Source organism: Leptonychotes weddellii, chromosome 9, assembly GCF_054177405.1.
Source record: "Leptonychotes weddellii isolate Sample4059 chromosome 9, ASM5417740v2, whole genome shotgun sequence".
Lineage (NCBI taxonomy): Eukaryota > Metazoa > Chordata > Mammalia > Carnivora > Phocidae > Leptonychotes > Leptonychotes weddellii.
In genome coordinates, this window is record NC_138377.1 from 23,414,289 (window position 1) to 23,432,288 (window position 18,000).

Below are 18,000 nucleotides of genomic sequence, written 5' to 3' on the forward strand. Positions count from 1 at the left end.
TCACCCCTGCCTAAGACAAAAGTCTGTAATCATGTGAGATTTCTGTATATCCCCAAAGACTAACATTTAGTCTGGCCCATGAAAGGCAATCTCTTTCTATGCATCCCTACAAATTGTTTGAGAAAATTAGCTAAAAATTCTACAGAACAATTATTTTTAAAGATTTTTTTAAAGACTTTATTTATTTGAGAGAGAGCGCGTGCCTGCGCAGGAGCACGAGGGTGGGCGGGGGAGAGACAGAGGAAGAGGGAGAAGCAGACTCCCCACTGTGCGGGGAACCCAACGCGGAGCTATATCCCAGGACTCCAAGACCATGACCTGAGCAGAAGGCAAACACCCAACTGACTGAGCCACCCAGGTGCCCCTAAATTTTTTTTTAATTAAGTAATCTCTGTGCCCAATGTGGGGCTCAAACTCATGATCCTGAGATCAAGAGTCACATGCTCCACTGACTGAGCCAGCCAGGCGCCCCATCTGCAGAATAATTTTTTTAAAGGACCGCATATTGAATACTTTCTGAATAAGAATAATACAGAAACTTATGAACAGGCCTTAGAACAAAATTCAGCCTCTACAGTCAAAGAGAAGCACACCTTTTTATGAATTGTGTGAAAATATCCATAAATCCCTGTTGCTACTTGCCCAGTCCTGGCAGGAACACCACGCAAAGCAGACACAGGAAGATTGGAATGAAAAGGCCAGACACTCCATACTTCTCATTCTTGTGGCAAACTTCTAAAGTCCAGTTACAGGGTTTCCCCAATAATCAATCACTATTATGTTGCCTTTGCAATACTGTTGTAAGAAAAAAACAGTTCAGGATCCTAGGTGTTTGCTTCGGCCCAGAGTAGAATGTAAGAAACAGTGCACTGCTTAAGAGTTGGTGTTCTGACTCCAAGGTGGGGAGGGAAAGCACAAGATAGGCCTGCAATATTTTGTTCTGCCAAAAAAGAAGAAAGTGCTCACCTTCTGGATAGGGAACCTGTCACAAAGATCTCAGTGGCCAAATTTAAGACAATTTCAACATAAACATGAATATGACAGAGAGAGACTATAATGCCCTTACTAATGAGTCCACACACTGATTAAGAAGGTAAGAAGGTACAATGGTTTTCTATCGCTGCTAAAATAAACTACCACACACTTAGCGCCTTAACCAACACAAATTCATTGTCTGATTATTTCTGTAGGTCAGGAGTCTGACCCAGGTGTCATCAAGGCAAGAGCAGGGCTGCATTCTTTTCTATAGGCTCTTTTCCTTTTTCAGCTTCTAGAAGCTGCCCTCATTCCATGGCTTATTGTCTCCTTCCTCTATTTTCAAAGCCAGCAACAGTGGGTCTAGTCCTTCTCTCATAGCATCCATCTGACTCCTCGTCTGCCTCCTTCTACTTTATTTTTTTTTTTTAAGATTTTATTTATTTATCTGACAGAGAGAGAGAGAGCGTGCACAAGCAGGGGGAGCGGCAGGGAGAGGGAGAAGCAGGCCCCCTGCTGAACAGGGAGCCTGATGGGGGACTTGATCCCAGGACCCTAGGATCATGACCTGAGCAGAAGGCAGACACTTAACCGACTGAGCCACCCAGGTGCCCTGCCTCCTCCTACTTTAAAGGACCCTTGTGATTAAGGTTAGCTGATTAGCAACCTTAATTCCACCTACAACCTCAATTTTCCATTGCCATGTCAGGTAACATTTTCACAGGTTCTGGGGATTAGAAGGTAGACATCTTGGCGAGGACCATTATTCTGCCTCCTAAAGAAGGGAAAGCTCTTATTTATAGAAAATCCAGCTAATAAATGTAGAAGGAAAGAAAAAGAAAATCAGCATTTTACAAAAATCGTAAAAGTTCAGACTAAAGTTCATTTTAGTTCAGACTAAAATCAATTGATACCAATGAGTGAGAGACTACTGGGAAACAGAATATTCATGCATCTCCAAACATCATTCCAGAGAATGCTCGTAACAAAGGAGAAAGGCACCCCTCCGATGAAGCAATCTGGTGAACATTATCTCAATGAGAAATCTGCCATCACCAATAACGCAATACAATAATATCACATCCTTCCTAATGTGATACACTGAGGACACAACTGCACTAAGTGATAGTCTTACAAAATTTTTAAACCTGAATCTAAACACATAGAAACAATCAGACACGCCCAAACTTAAGGACATCTGCAAAGCAACTAGTCTTGATATCTCTAAAAATGTCAGTGCCATGAAAGACACACAGACACACACAAAGTCTGGGAAATTAGAAGAGAAATACGAAAACTATATATAATCTTTGATTTAGTCTTAGATTTTAGAAAATAATAACAGCTATAAAGGTCAAAACTGGAACAATTGGGGAAATGTGCATAAGCACCATATACTAGAGTATTTTACCAATGGCAGACCTTTTGAGTGTCATCTCAGTACTGTGGTTATACAGAGGATGCCCTTGTGCTTAGGTGACACTGCTGAATAAAGCATTAAGGTACAAAGTATTTGAACTAATTCTCAAATGACAAGAAACATGACAAAACATTAACAGTTGGTGAGCACAGGGAAAGAGTATACATCCATTCAACGAAAAGTACTATTCTTAGAGCTTGTCAAAAGGTTTTTAATTTTTTTAGATTGAATGTTTAGGAAGTGAAAGAAAGTCAGGTCTCTTCATTATGATAACTGTGATCACCGACATATCCATTTCTGTACATGTAAAAGCCAAAGCATCATCCATGCTGGAGACCAGAAGTGTGCCTGATTCCACGCCTGTTCTGCAACGCTCGCCTCACAGTACCAGGCCCTGGGGAAGGGAGTCACTAAAGCATGCAGAAAAACAGAGAATGATTAGCTGGGGACTAGGGAGGAAGGGGAAATGATAAGTGGAACTGCCAAGGGCTCAAATCCAGGCTCTACCACTTCCTGCCTGTAATCGTGAGTAAATTATTTCTCTATGGTCAATTTCCCCCCCTTGTCAAATGGTGTTGATAATAAAGGTACTTACCTCATGGGGTAGTTGTAAGCACTACATCAGTTAATATGCATATAACTTTTAGAACACTTGTTGCTACATAGTAAAAATTTTTTTCTTTTTTTATTTAAATTAGCCAACATATAGTACATCCTTAGTCTCAGGTATAGTGCTCAATGATTCATTAGTTGCATATAACACCCAGTGCTCATAGTAAAAAATTTTTTAAAAATATTAAAAATTGTAAAAAAAAAAAAAAAAGTAAATATGTGGTGAAATAGCTATTAATACATAATATCATACGTAAATTATGCATTTTATATAGCAAATTTAAAAACAAAAATGCTATTAATACTCTTTCTCCTACTTTTCCTAACATAGAAGAAAAATGCAATCATCACTGCACTCAGTGACACAATCCTCACAGTGTGTAAGTAGTAAGCAGTGACCAACAGCTTCTAATCCATACCAGCTAACTATAACCCAACTCTGATACATTGTGCATGTTCCAAAAGGGGAGTGCAAGAAAGACAGGGTGGAATGACATAAAGCAAGTGTGATTGCTGGGGATTTTAACTCACATTCATATTCTGTGTCCAACAGCCCTGTGTCCAATAATGCTGATAACCAGTTATAAACTGGTGACCCAAGGGCCAAATCCAGCCTGCAGACATGGTTTGTTCATTCTTTGTGGTGTTTTAAACATAAAACTGAATTAGTCGCTAATCTTTTAAAATTGAAAGAATTCATATAAAAATCTCAATTTCTGGGCTTCACTTGAAAGACCTGGCAACCCTGGGCTCTGCTCCCATGGCAAGAGTCAAATGGAGGCTTGCAACTATAAACTGAACCAGTCCCACTGCCCAAGAAATAACCACCTTATCCGTACTTCCTTCCATATAAAAACAAGAAGCAGGGCGTGGTATTGGTCCGACTAGCAAACTGCCAAACATCTGCTATCTGAGCCTCTGAACATGCACTGCATCCATTCTACCATGAGACTACAGAATTTCCTCTTCTCCAACCACTCCTGTGTGCATCAGGAGGCAACCTAAAGTGCTAGAACTCCTGGCAAATTCCAGGACTGGCAGCAACAGAGCAAATTAAAACAAGAAACCAATACTCTGTCAGCACAGAAGCACCTAGGGAGTGATGACATGCCCTAAGAGGTTTGGACAAAAATAGCCTGGGAAACTAGAATGAAGATAAAACGGACTTTTTTTTTTTACTTTTAGAATATAAGAATAACCCTTTCAATGGCAATATAGTGTAGCTTTGCCTTACTGTCAGAAAATGAGGTCTATACCTGTACTGTTGAATATGGTAGTTGCTAGCCACGTATAACTACCAAGCACCTAGTCAGTAACTAGAGTAACTAGTGTGGGGCGCGCCTGGGTGGCTCAGTCGGTTAAGTGTCTGACTCTTGATTTCGGTTTATATCATAATGTCAGGGTCGTCAGATCAGCCTTGTATGGGGCTCAGCCCTGGATGTGGAGCCTGCCTGAGATTTTCCCTCTGTCCCTCCCTCCCTACCTCCCTTTCTCTCTCTCTCTCCTTCTCTAAAAAAAAGAAAGAAAGAAATGTTAACTAGTGTGACCAAGGAACTGAATTTTTAATTTTAACTTTATTAATTTAAATTTAAATTTGAAGACTGACACTTGATTCAGTATTTGGAAAACTTGTTTGGAACAACCTGAACATATGAATTTACTTTTTCAACTACAATACTTGTAAAATCTAAATACAGATTAAAAACTTCTGATGAAAATTTTGTACCACAGAGATTTTACACTTATAGTGTAAAATATATACTAGATGTCAAATATCTTTCTTTTAAGATTTTATTTATTTATGTATTTGAGAGAGAGACAGAGAGCAAGAACGAGAGCATGGGGGGTGGAGGGGGAGAAGGACAGAGGGAGAGGAGAAGCAGGCTCCCCGCTGAGCAAGGAGCCCGATGTAGGACTTGATCCCAGGATGCTGGGATCATGACCAAGCCAAAGGCAGATGCTTACCCGACTGAGCCACCAGGTGTCCCTATTTCTATTAAGTTTTTAAAATAAGGCCACTGGAAAACTTACATATCTAGCTTGTATCATATTTCTATTGGACAGTGCTAGCCTACACAAATGCAAACTTACAAAGCTGATACATTTAGAGGCAATTTATAAAATGATGTTTCTTTCTAGGAACAGATTACCTTAAACTGAAATTATCTCTCTTGTCTCTAAAATGCAATCCCATTTACATGTTCAAAGTGTATGCAATTTTGAAGAAAACATGGAGATAGTAAAGAAAAAATACATTTCTGGAATATTTCACAAATAAAGCATATGAAATCATACTGTACCAAAAATATTAACAGTAAATTCAATGAAACATTTAACAGATAACAGAAAAAACAAGGCTGGCATCTAACGCTCTAAGATCAGCAGAAGATAACTAATGCCCCAGAAACACTTCTCAAGGGGATTTAAACACAGGATTATGATCTGAGCAGATGTATGTCAGCTATTTGAGAGAGGAGGGGAAAAAAAAAAAAAAGACCCAGAGTATTTAACAATTCAGAAATCTGAGGCAGCAACTAGGAAAACACTCATTCTAATTGTTCTTTTCAGGGGCGCCTGTATGGCTCAGTTGGTGAAGCATCTGACTCTGGCTCAGGTCATGATCTCAGGGTCCTGGGATAGAGCCCCACGTCAGGCTCTGTGCTCAGTGGGGAGTCTGCTGGAGATTCTCTCTCTCTCTCTCTCTCTCCGCCTCTGCCCTTCCCTATTTGCACTCTCTCTCTCTCTAAAATAAATAAGTAAATCTTTTTAAAAAATTGTTCTTTTCATAAAGGAGGGTCTAGAAAATTATGAAACCTCAAAGAATCAGAAAGATACAGAAAATTCAAACACAAAGTTTGAGAAAAAAGTTCAGTGGCTTTTTCTTTAATCACAAGAATGTGTAAAGGGAAAAAAAAAAGACACTTAAGTTCTAAAAACACAGGGACTGCTTGAACAACAGGATGACAACACTGATGGATACTAATTTCTAATAAATGTTAGGTACTCTAAAAAAGTCTGCTTATTGGCATGGAATACAGAGATTCATTTTTGTGACAAGCAGACCAAAAGAAGTATGTTTGGGGGAGATTATTTACTTCTGTTGTTTTTACCTACCTTTGATGTTTGACTCCAATTATATTGAGAGGAAGTTTCTTTGCAAATGTTAGCAAATCTTCAGTTCCTCCAAATTCAGAGAACATGAATGAACCATATCCCTTTAAGTGGTAACCTAGCAACTTGCTGAGGGGATTAGAACACGACCCTTGGGGAGGAAGGATTCAAATCCCAGAAGCAGGTGTTCACTGTCCTCTGAACTCCTGCCTTATTATGGGGCAAGAACAGACCTTAAAGTCATTTCACAGTAGAACAGATCCTATTCAACAAGTAGAGTAAATAGCACAAATTCTGAGTGCCCACTATATGCCAAATATTAAATGATCTCATTAATTCTTACAATGCCTGCAAAATAGCTATTATCTCCACCTAACTAATACTAAAACAGGTTGAGAGAGTTTAAGTGATTTGCCCCAGACTCACAGCTAGTAAATGCCAAAGCTGGGATTTGAACCAATGACTGAGAAACCACGTATAGACTCTTTCCACTATATCACACAGCAGTTCAGATCCATGGTACTGTAACCTCTGAAGATAGCTACAGGCTAACCTAGAATTCAGAGCACTGCTTAATATCACAGAAGATTAGAGATAAATGAAATTGAGGATAAAAAACAATAGAAAAAATAAGCAAAATTAGAAGTTGGCTCTTTAAAATGATCAAAATTGACAAACTTTTAGTTAGACTAAGAAAAAAAGAGAAAAGATTCAAATTACTAAAATGAGAAATGAAACGGGACATTACTACTGACCTTACAGAAATAAAAAGGATTACATAAGAATACTATGAAAAACAAATAAATAAAAGAATACTAAGAATAATTATATGCCAAGAAATTAGATTAAATGGACAAAAACTAAAAACACACAAACTACCAAAATTGTGTCAATACAAAATACAAAATATGAATAGACATACAAGAAGTTGAATCAGTAATCAAAAACCTCCCAATAAAGAAAAGCCCAGACTACATGGATTCACTGGTGAATTCTATCAAACAGTTAAAGAATTAACACCAATCCTTCTCAAACTCTTCCAAAGAAGAGGAGGGAACACATTATATAAGGCCAGCATTAGTCTGATACCAAATCCAGATAAAGACATCACAAGAAAACTACAGATCAAAATCCCTTATGAGTACAGATGCAAATACCCTCAAAAAAATAACAGCAAACCAAATCAAGCAGCATATTAAAAGGATTATACCATGACCAAGTGGGATTTATCTCAGGAATGCAAGTATGGTTCAACATACAGGTCAATCAGTGTAATATACCACATTAATAGAATGAAGAAAAAAAATCTCAACTAATGCAGACAAAGCATTTAACAAAATCCAACACCCTTGCATGATAAAAACACCAAAGGAATAGAAGGAAACTTCCTGAACATGATAAAGGGCATTATGAAACCCACAGCTAACATCATACTGAGCAGTGAAAGACTGAAAGCTTTCCCTCTAAGATCAGAAACAAGAAAGAGAAAGATGCCCACTTTTACCACTTCTATTTGACATTGTACTGGAAGTTCTAGCCAGTGCAATTAGGTAAGAAAAAGAAATAAAAGGCATCCAGGTTGGAAAGGAAAAAGTAAAATCTCTACATGCAGATGACATGATCTTATATATAGACAATGCTAAAGAATACACACACACACACACAAACTATTAAAGCTAATAAATGAGTTCAGCAAGGTTTCAGGATCCAAGATCAACATATAAAAATCAGCTGTATTTATGCACACTGGCAATGAACAACCCAAAAATGAAATTGAAAAAACAATTCCATTTATGGTAGCATCAAAGAGAATAAAATAATTAGGAATAAAGTTAACCAAGGAACTCTAAAACTTACACACTGAAAACTAAAAACATTGCTAAAAAAATTAAAGATGATCTAAATAAATGACAAAACATCCCATGTTTACAGACTGGAAGACTTAATACTAAGACGGCAATATACTCCCCATCACAAGCCCAACACCCTTTTTGCACAAATGAAAAAGCTGATCCCAAAATTCATATGGAATTGCAAGGGATCCTAAATAGCCAAAAAAAGCTTGATAAAGGAGAATAAAGTTAAAGGACTCAACAACCCAATTTTAAAACTTAGTACAAAGGTATAGTAATCAAAACAATGTGGCACTGATATAAAGATAAACATAAAGATAAATGGGATATTAAGAGTCTAGAAATAAAGGGGCACCTGGGTGGCTCAGTCATTAAGCGTCTGCCTTTGGCTTGGGTCATGATCTCAGGGTCCTGGGATCAAGCCCCGTATCGGGCTCCCTGCTCAGCGGGAAGCCTGCTTCTCCCTCTCCCACTCCCCCTGCTTGTGTTCCCTCTCTCACTGTCTCTCCCTCTGTCAAATAAATAAATAAAAATTAAAAAAAAAAAAAAGGATCTAGAAATAAAACCATACATCCAAGTCAACTGATTTCCAATGACAGCGCCGAGACTATTCAATAGGGAAAGAATAGTGTCTCCAACTAATCATGCCAGGACAACTGGATATTCACATGCAAAAGAATGAAGGTGGACCCTTACCTCACACTATATAAAAAAATTAACTCAAAATGGATCAAAGACCATTTAGCTCTAAATGTAAGCACTTAACCTATAAAACTTAGCATAAAGCATAAGGATTATGACCTTAGATTAGGCAATGGTTCCTTAGATATGACACCAAAAGCATAAGCAACAAAAGAAGAAATAAACTGCAAGTCATCAAAATGAAAAACTTTTGCTTATGAGAAAACACTATCAAGAGAGTAAAAAGACAAACCAGAGAATAGGAAAAAGAATTTGGAAATCATATATCTGATAAGAGTCTAGTATCTAGAATGCATAAAGAACTCTCCTAACTCAACAACAAAAAGTCAAACAACCCAACTCAAAAACAGATAAAGGCAGGGTGCCTGGGTGGCTCAGCTAGTTAAGCGTCCGACTCTTGATCTTAGCTCACTCAGGTCTTGATCTCAGGATCATGAATTCAAACCTGCACTGGGCTGGATGTGGAGCCTATTAAAAAAAAAAAAAATAGGCAAAGGCTTTGACTAGACATTTCTCTAAAGAAGATATACAAATAACCAAGAAGCACATGAAAAGATGCTCAATGTCATCAGTCATTAGGGAAATGAACATCGAAACCACAATAAGATACCACTTTACACCCACTAGCAGAGCTATAATCTAAAGAACAGAAAATAACAAATGTCAGTGAGGATGTGGAGAAAATGGAACTCTCCTACATTGTTGGTGGGAATGTAGAATTGTGCAGTCACTATTCTATCCCTTGGCAGCTCTGTAATAAGCTAAACATAGAATTACCAAAAGACCTAGCAATTCCATTCCTAAGTAGAGACCCAAAAGAATTAAAAACAGGTGTTCAAACAAAACCTTGTATGTGAATCTTCAGAGCAGCACTATTCACAATAGCCAAAAGGTGGAAACAAACAGCAACCGATCAATCAACTGGTGAATGGATAAACAAAATATGGTACTCCATGAAAAGGAACGAAGTATTGATATATGTTACAACATGGATGGACCTTGAACACATTATGCTAAGTGAAAAAAGCCAGACACAAAAGACTACATATTGTATGAGTACATTTGTTATGAAATATCCAGAACATGCAAATCGAAAGAGACAGAAAGTAGATGAGCAGTTACTATGAGCTGGGGTAAGGGCTCATAGGGAGTGACTGCTTAATGGAAATGGGGTTTATTTTAGGATGATGAAAACGTTCTGGAACTAGACAGTGCTGTGGATTGTACAACACTGTGACTTGTACTAAATTCCACTTAGGTATATACTCTAAAATGTTTAAAAGGGTACATTTTGTTGTCTTTCATCATAAAAAATAACAGTAACACATGCACACATAATTCTGAAGGAAAAAATTCAAAAAAGAAAAGCAATTTAAGATGCAAAAAATTTAAGAAATTCCAAATAGTCCTGAAGTATAAAAAAAAATCATGAGATTTTTCTCATGACCAAGGCCCTTTTCCTATTTACATGTGATATCAACTTCTGTAAGACGAGGTTACCGGAGCCATGCCCAGACCTGCCCGCCATGGGGGAGGCCACACCTACCTCCAATTACTCGAATATTGTTGTCCTTTGTCAGAATAGCCTCAGCATGGAACACCAAAACTGGAATTCTCCGGCAGCCTCCAGTCCACATGATACACGGATGATCCCTACAGCTGTTAACAAAAGGCTTTTATTAATTGACAGCTCAGAATCTGAATTAAGACTGAAGCAGATCACTGTGGTTTGCCACTTAGCAACTTTCCCTCCTCCTAGAACAAGAATCCCAAATGTCCTATGGGAAACCATTCAGCTCCCATGCTTAGTCATGGGGTCTAGTTAAGATTAACTCCATCCCTGCTGCAGGGATGGGCTTTGATTGGCCTCAGCCAATTGGGGCCTTCCACCCCTCAGTTCTAGTTGGTGGATCAGGAATGAGCAATGTAGCCAGTGAGTGTCAGAAGATATGTTGTGAGACCCACTGAGAAAGAGGTGCTTTCTTTCTCTTCTATAGCAGCGACAGGAGAGATGGCCTCTTCCCCTGGATGGTATAAGAGAATGAGGTATGTAAGTTCAACTGTCATTTTGTGACCTTGAAAGGAAAGCCTGGAACTACAGGTAAAGGAGGAAGTCAGTGGGAACCCCACTGGAAGAATGAGAAAAATGAGATCCTGAGAGGCAAATGTGGAGTTGCAGAATCAAGCCTTTCCTAAATAGGAGTTAATAAATTCCCTTTATGGGGGACAGTGGGAAAAAAATCTTTAAAATAAAATTTAAAATAAAAATTTAAAATTCCCGGGCGCCTGGGTGGCTCAGTTGGTTAAGCGACTGCCTTCGGCTCGGGTCATGATCCTGGAGTCCTGGGATCGAGTCCCGCATCGGGCTCCCTGCTCAGCGGGGGGTCTGCTTCTCCCTCTGACCCTCTTCCCTCTCGTGCTCTCTGTCTCTCATTGTCTCTCTCTCAAATAAATAAATAAAATCTTTAAAAAAAAAAAAATTTAAAATTCCCTTTATTATTTAGGACAAGTTATGTTTTAACCCCCAGCAGACATAAAGAATCCTAACTAATATATCACATTCACAATAATTTATACACCCTTTTACACCCCATTGTCCCTTTTTAAGCCAATTTGATAACCCATCCTAAGATTCTGAGCTAGGAACCCAAAATTAATACAAGTTAATACAAGTGCTCCAATTAAAACCACATATTTTAAAGCAAGCCTATACTAAATGGAACAATTTTTCTCCAGAAAAGGACCTCTGACTTTACTCTCTTACCCTACCCTCAGGAAATCTCTGTTTAATCAATCTTAGACAGATGTGTACTTACTCACAGATTAGGAAAATCTTCAACCTCCTTAGTGCCAGGGAGTCAGAAGGGAAAGAGACGACCTGAGACCCTACTATGTGCCAGGAATTAAAGTAAGAGCTTTCACGTGTTATCTCACTTAATCCTCTTGCCCACACTATGAACTAAAAAAAAGGTGTCTCAGAGAGGATAAGTGATTCGCTCAAGATCATAGATCTGGTTAAGTAAGGGAACAGGTATCTGAACCCAAGTGCCTGCCTGCGCTCTTTCTACCCTTCCATCTCCCTAATCACATTTCAGTGATGTTTTGTATACAGAACACCTTAAACCCAACCCTTTGGGAACCTATACTAATCAATTCTTTAAACAGAATAAGATCCAGTTAGCCAAAATTTGGGCTGCTCTCAAAAACTCACATGACCACATCCCTTAAAAAAAGGTCATACTACCAATCTCAGGGCCTAGTGAGACCCCCTCAACCCAAGTTTAAAAAGATCCCCGTTTTGAATGCACAGGCTTCCAGGCTACCAATCTGAGAAGTGAGGCAGCCTTGAGACCTGGGATGAGCTGCCGAAGTATTTTAGTGAGGAAAAGCAAAGAACACTATACCTAGTTCATTTCCTGTTTTCTAGAACTGGAATGTGGATGCTTACTACTGTTCCTGCTTTTTGACGTGGGTAAGGGTGCCCATTTGTGAGAAAAGGTATTCATCAGGGGCACTTTTTAGCAAGAAGGATATTTTTTCATGGTTTGCTTGCTTTTTAATCTTAAACACCTGTAAAATGTGGGCAGGAGTCCAGAAAATTCCTAGGATCTTTTCCAACTATAATTTTCCCACTATATTTCTAGGTCAGAGGGTAGAGAAAAAATAGGCAGCCTAAACTGCAAAGTCTTGGACAGAAACTCTGGAAATTATCCCAAGTTCCTTGTCAATCTAGCACTAGCTACAAACTGGCACCACTGCGCCTTCCCACTTACAAACAATGGATTACTGCTTACAAGTTAAAACGCCTGATAAGGGTCAGGAACACAATAAACAGATATACGGCTGAGAAGAGCCAAGGCCCTAGCTATGCTATTTGTGGAAAGCCAAATCCCTGCCAGAGAAATCCTTCCACCTACAACCTACGAAAAGATAAAAGAGGTGGTAGACACATTATGAATTCAGTATGGTCAACTAAAACACACTTAAGGCAGATGCTACGTTGTCATTAAAAGCATGCTCCCACCAGGGGGTGCTAAAGGCAAAAGATTCAAAATGGTGAGGAAACTGAAAATTGGGACTTTAAATTTTCATTCACACCAGAAACTGGTATATATTTTTAAAAATATGCTCTTATAGGCGTGAACGAACTCAAGACTTGGATGCTTGATTACCAAAGTAGAACAGTTTTAAGGTTCACTTTAATGAAAGCCTAACAACGTTTTGGTTCTTAAGAAGCAATTTCATGAGGCATATATATATCATTCACTCCTGGGACCTAGCCTACATAACTCAAAGCTTCGAGGCCTAATTCATACCAATGCCCCTGCTGGAAATGCTTTCCCCACTTCCGCCCATTTGATCCCACACTTAGGCCCAGGACATCTCACCACCCCCATGGAGCCTTCCCCCAGCTCCTCCAGCCCACAGTGATGATGCCTTCCGTCTCTGAACTCCTGTAGTGCTCACTGTATAATCATTTGTTGATTACCTTTTTTTCCCCATGTATATGTTCATGAACTGCTATAAAGCTGACTTTTATGATAGGAATTGAAATTAGTTTTTTAGGGCCTGAATAAACCTTGTATCAAATCTTTCCACATCTATATATAAATTTGTATTTGGGATCCACTAGCAAAATATAGAAAAAGAGCCCTTTTAAATTTAGTATTTGAAATAATGCAGTGCAAAACAAGGATTTCCTGGACAGTTTCTAGCCCTGAAGTCCAGGACTGCCGGGCATTAACACTTGAATACAGCCTTGGGATCTGAGCAGATCTAGCAGATGCCCATGGATATACATCTTTGGATCACATCAACATCCTTAGATGATTTAAGGCCTTATAACTTCCAAAACTTTAAAAATGTAAGCATATTACTCCAAGTGTAAACAAGATAGACTTAAGATTACTAATGTATATACTAAGTGTCTGATAGACAAGACAGGAGCCGATGGAACATTAACAGTCAAAAGTCAACAGGAGTCTGAAAGGAAGGGTAAAAAAATCCATGAGTTTGGATTGGAGTAGGGAATTACACCTCTAAGTTCAGTAACTTCTACTAGAAATTTAGCCATTTCTCAATTATGAATATAGGCAACAACGCATTATCTGTGCCTTTGAGTCTGTCTGAAACTACAGATTTTTTACACCATATTACAGTTGTTGCAGATATCTCAAAATATCATTTACATTTACCACTACTTCTAAGTTAATGGTAGCTATTAAACTTGCCACTAGATCACCTGTGGTCACAATCTTCCTCATCTGGCGTGATGAGGCTGGACAACAATTTGGCAGCTCTCCTCCTAAGCAATCATTCAGCAGCCAAATGGTGAATGCCAAGTGGTGGTCCAGACACCTATGATGCTTCCCAATATTCCCCACTTATAAGTGCTAATCAGAGACTACCCCCACAGGGTCGGGGCGCCTGGGTGGCACAGTCGGTTGAGCGTCCAACTCTTGGTTTCGGCTCAAGTAGTGGTCTCAGGGTGGTAAGATCGAGTCCCGAGTCAGGCTCCGCACTCAGCATAGTCTCATCTGCTTGAGACTCTCTCTCCCTCTCCCTCCGCTCCCCCCTTTCTTTAAAATGGATAGATAAATCTTAAAAGCAAAAAAAAAAAAAAAGACTACCCCACAGGGTGATGAGCTTATGCAAACAGCAAAAACAATCTTCATGCTGCTGCCTTTAGAAAATAAAATTTAACTTTCCCATGCTTTAGATGAATAATCTTGTGGTTTAATACACTAATTAAAAAGCACATATTACTATATCACAAGTGTGGGTTTTTTTACATCTTAATAACTGTGTTTCAATGTAATTGGTACTATTCGCAATGATATGTATTTTAAGCACCTAAAAATATTATTCTGATAAGGAATATATGGCATAAAAAAAGTTAAGAACCCCTGCTCTAAGGTGATCTAAAGCATAAAGTCTCCATTTATTCATTCATTCAGTTGGTCACTCAGTTGGCAAGTATTTACCAAGTACCCACTGCAGTATTAGGTTGAAAATCTGAAATTGTCAATATTTGACTATTTTTAACCTACTAAAACAGCAATTTCATAGAGTTCAACCTAATACTCATCAGACCCAACTCATAAGCCCACTAATACGTAGTCACGAAGTAAAAGAATGATCTTGAAATTAGACTGACGCTCGCAGAAGTTAAAAATTTTGTGAAATAGGTAAGACACAGCACACAGAAAGCAAAAAGTCACAAGAAGATAAAGTGACCAGAGGGAATTATCCATTTAATTATCCTGAATAAGACTGACCCAAATATAATGTCAAATCTTTTATTTTCTATGACCTAAGAGTGATGAGAAGCCCTTCCCAAAGCTTTATGAATGCTTCAGTAATTTTTTCTAGTTACATTAAATAATGTAATCTTCTACTTTATAATAAGAAATGCACTTTAAATTCAATATTAAAGCCAGTAAGAATAATGCCGTAACATTTGTATGGTACTTCATCATTTATAAAGTAATTTCATACTTACCATTCTTTTGATCCTAACCATACCCCTACAGAACAGCCTGGGAGATACTATCCCCACTTTTCAGGTTACATTGCACACACATATCCAAGGGGACTCACAGAGAATCTTAAAAACTAATCTTAACTTTAAGTCAGACTCTCTCTTTGTTCTCTGTGTCAAGTAATAATGTTAAAGGAGGCAAAATAGTAAAGTGCCTCAAAATCCATGAAAACTAGGTCTCAATCTCAATCCATCACTTACTATCTCTGAGTCTCTAAAAAAGTTCTTTGATCTTTGTGAGGCTGAGCTTACTAAAGTGAGAATAACATTTTCAGATTAAATGAGCTACATCAAGTTAAAGCCCTTACCATCATCTATGCTAAATGATAAGCTGTACTTATTACCACTGTTCATTTTTATTGTTATGAGAATCCAGAAATCAAGAAACTTGACTCTTACTAAAACAACCCAGGAAAGCAATGTGGTTCAATGGCACAGCACAGGTTAAAGAATTCTAATGTACTGTCCCCCAGTTACTCTGGTAAGTTACTTGACCTCTCTATATACTATCATTCTATCATTGTAAAGGCTTTTGAGAAAATAACATAACCTATCTCATAGAGTTTGGAGACCTCCTTGGCTTTAATATCTACAAATTTAAAAATCTCCTATGTTAGGAGCGCCAATCAAGAGTTCACAAAGCAGTATCTAGAGCCAATGTTCACTCATGAGCTCAGAAACAGAGGCTTCTCTCATTTCAGATAGCTGAAGGTGACCAATTCATAAAATCTTGGATTAGATCATGGATAGAAACTAAAACCAGAGTCAGACTGCACCAAAGGAAGGAGTGCGTAAAAGAAGGTATAAGTAAAAGAGAATTATTTTCTACACTAAAGGCAAAAAGTCAAAAGCAGGCTCGCTCTTACTTACTCTTGGCTTACCACCTCCTCATCCTCTGAGGATGATGCTGTTTCTTCCAGGTCCCGGGCCATCACGACTGGCATTTCCTTTAGGGTTTGTCATGCAGTCAGCAGACGGTGGCCTCAGAGACCTTTCCCTGCAGATTCACTGGATCAAACAATTTAGGTGGCACTGATTCCTGCAAGAAAGCCAAATGATTTGAAACACAATGGCATTTTCTATCTGTTGATTATTGCTATTGATTTTTCAAGTAACAAATATGAATGTTTACCTAAATGGTGTCCAACGTCTAGAAGCTTACCTTCTATCACAGTGCCTCACACCACAAAAATCAAGGTTTTTTTCAAACATACTGTCTGTCCTCCATGTACTTACAGAGCTGTTATTAAGTTTGAGCTTCTCATTTTTCTTTTATACACTAAACCTAACAAGAATTAGCTTCTGGGAAGTCTGAGGTAGGTGGCTGATTGACTAAAACATAGACTCCTCGCTATAAAGGCTTGACCTGGGTTAAAAATAAAAACTCAAGATTTACGACTCCTGAAAATATTTCTTTAGGCACTAGGACAAGCACACAGCTGAAATGCCTTCATATTTCACTAAAACAAATTCAACCACTAAACTAAAAGATTAATATATTCTCCTGAATCAAGGTGATAAATAGCTAAAAAAAAAAAAAAAAGAAAAGAAAAACACTGTCCTTCCACTCTCAGAAATTATTCTCCCTTACTAAAAATCACAAATTATGATTTGAATCTCAAATAGGCATTAAAATTGGGATATTTCTAACTTAAAATATTTTTGCATATGTAAAAAGTACAAGTCCGTTGTGTGTTTAAGGATGAAATCGAAATTACAGATAAAGAAAATGAACATGTTTAAATGACCATAATCCTATTACTCAGAGATAACCATCTGATGTCTATCTTTGCAAATCTTATTTTGCTATGCATTCAAAATATGTAAGATGGGGGCGCCTGGGTGGCTCAGTTGGTTAAGCGACTGCTTTCGGCTCAGGTCATGATCCTGGAGTCCCGGGATCGAGTCCCACATCGGGCTCCCTGCTCAGCAGGGGGTCTGCTTCTCCCTCTGCCTTCTTCCCTCTCGTGCTCTCTGTCTCTCATTCTCTCTCTCTCAAATAAATAAATAAAATCTTTAATAAAAAAAAATATGTAAGATCGTACACAGGACAAAAAACCGCCGATCCCGATAATGATCCCTACAGAGCTTCAAAGGAATGGGCAATATCTAATAACTTCAAAGGCGTTCTTCCGAGGATTCCCAACGGGATTTCTCGATCTGTCCCAAAATGTTGGGAAGTCCTTTAAATTAAAACAAAACAAGCAAAACCTCCAAGCGAGGAAGAGATGCCAAACCTGTCCCAGGCTGCTAGACACGGAGATCGGAAGAAGATTAAGGACACTCGCCCAAGAAGCGTCCTCGCCCTAAAGGGATCAGCCCCTAGGCCCCATCCCCGGCTCACCCCAATCCCAGGTAGGTCCTCAGATGCTCCCCAAGTAAAGGACAGGGACCACTCCGCAGCAGCGATTCAGCCCAGCGCGCCCGGAAGCCAACAGCTACTCCCGGACTCCGAGAGGGAAGTGTAGCGGCCGGCGCCCGCCCAGACACAGGAGCTCACCCTCCCTCGCGTAGGGGAGCGCGCCGGCGCAGGCGTTTACCTGTCTCATCTTCCCATGGCTCCGGGCGGGCCGGCGGGGACCGCGCTCTGCGCCTACCTCCCTCCTCCTTCCCCAGCCGGGCTCACCGCCGCCGCCGACGGCTGCTTCCCCCGTTACTACAACAACCAACAAGCAACCGCCCGCTCGGAGCCACTGCGCAGGCGCCCGCCACCCCGCGCTGACAACGCTCGGCTTCGGGCGCGGAGGAATGTCGTCACCGCCGCGCAGCGCGGGCGCAGAGCTTTG

General features: G+C 39.3%; 1 protein-coding gene across 13 annotated transcripts in view; it reads right to left on the reverse strand.

Moving 5' to 3' along the window:
- TTLL5 (tubulin tyrosine ligase like 5) overlaps positions 1-17,914 on the reverse strand; it is a 254,676-nt gene extending 236,762 nt beyond the window's left edge. For all 13 annotated transcript variants that reach the window (XR_014148340.1, XR_014148339.1, XR_014148337.1 and 10 more), the window contains exons 1-3: positions 17,755-17,914; positions 16,085-16,253; positions 10,220-10,332 (exon numbers count right to left, since the gene is read on the reverse strand). Coding sequence is in view for 9 of the 13 variants with exons in the window: in XM_081830183.1 (XP_081686309.1) it covers positions 10,220-10,332; positions 16,085-16,158 (187 nt within the window). In the remaining 4 variants the exon portion in view is untranslated. The remainder of the gene's footprint in view (positions 1-10,219; positions 10,333-16,084; positions 16,254-17,754) is intronic.
- Between the last annotated feature and the right edge of the window lie 86 nt (positions 17,915-18,000).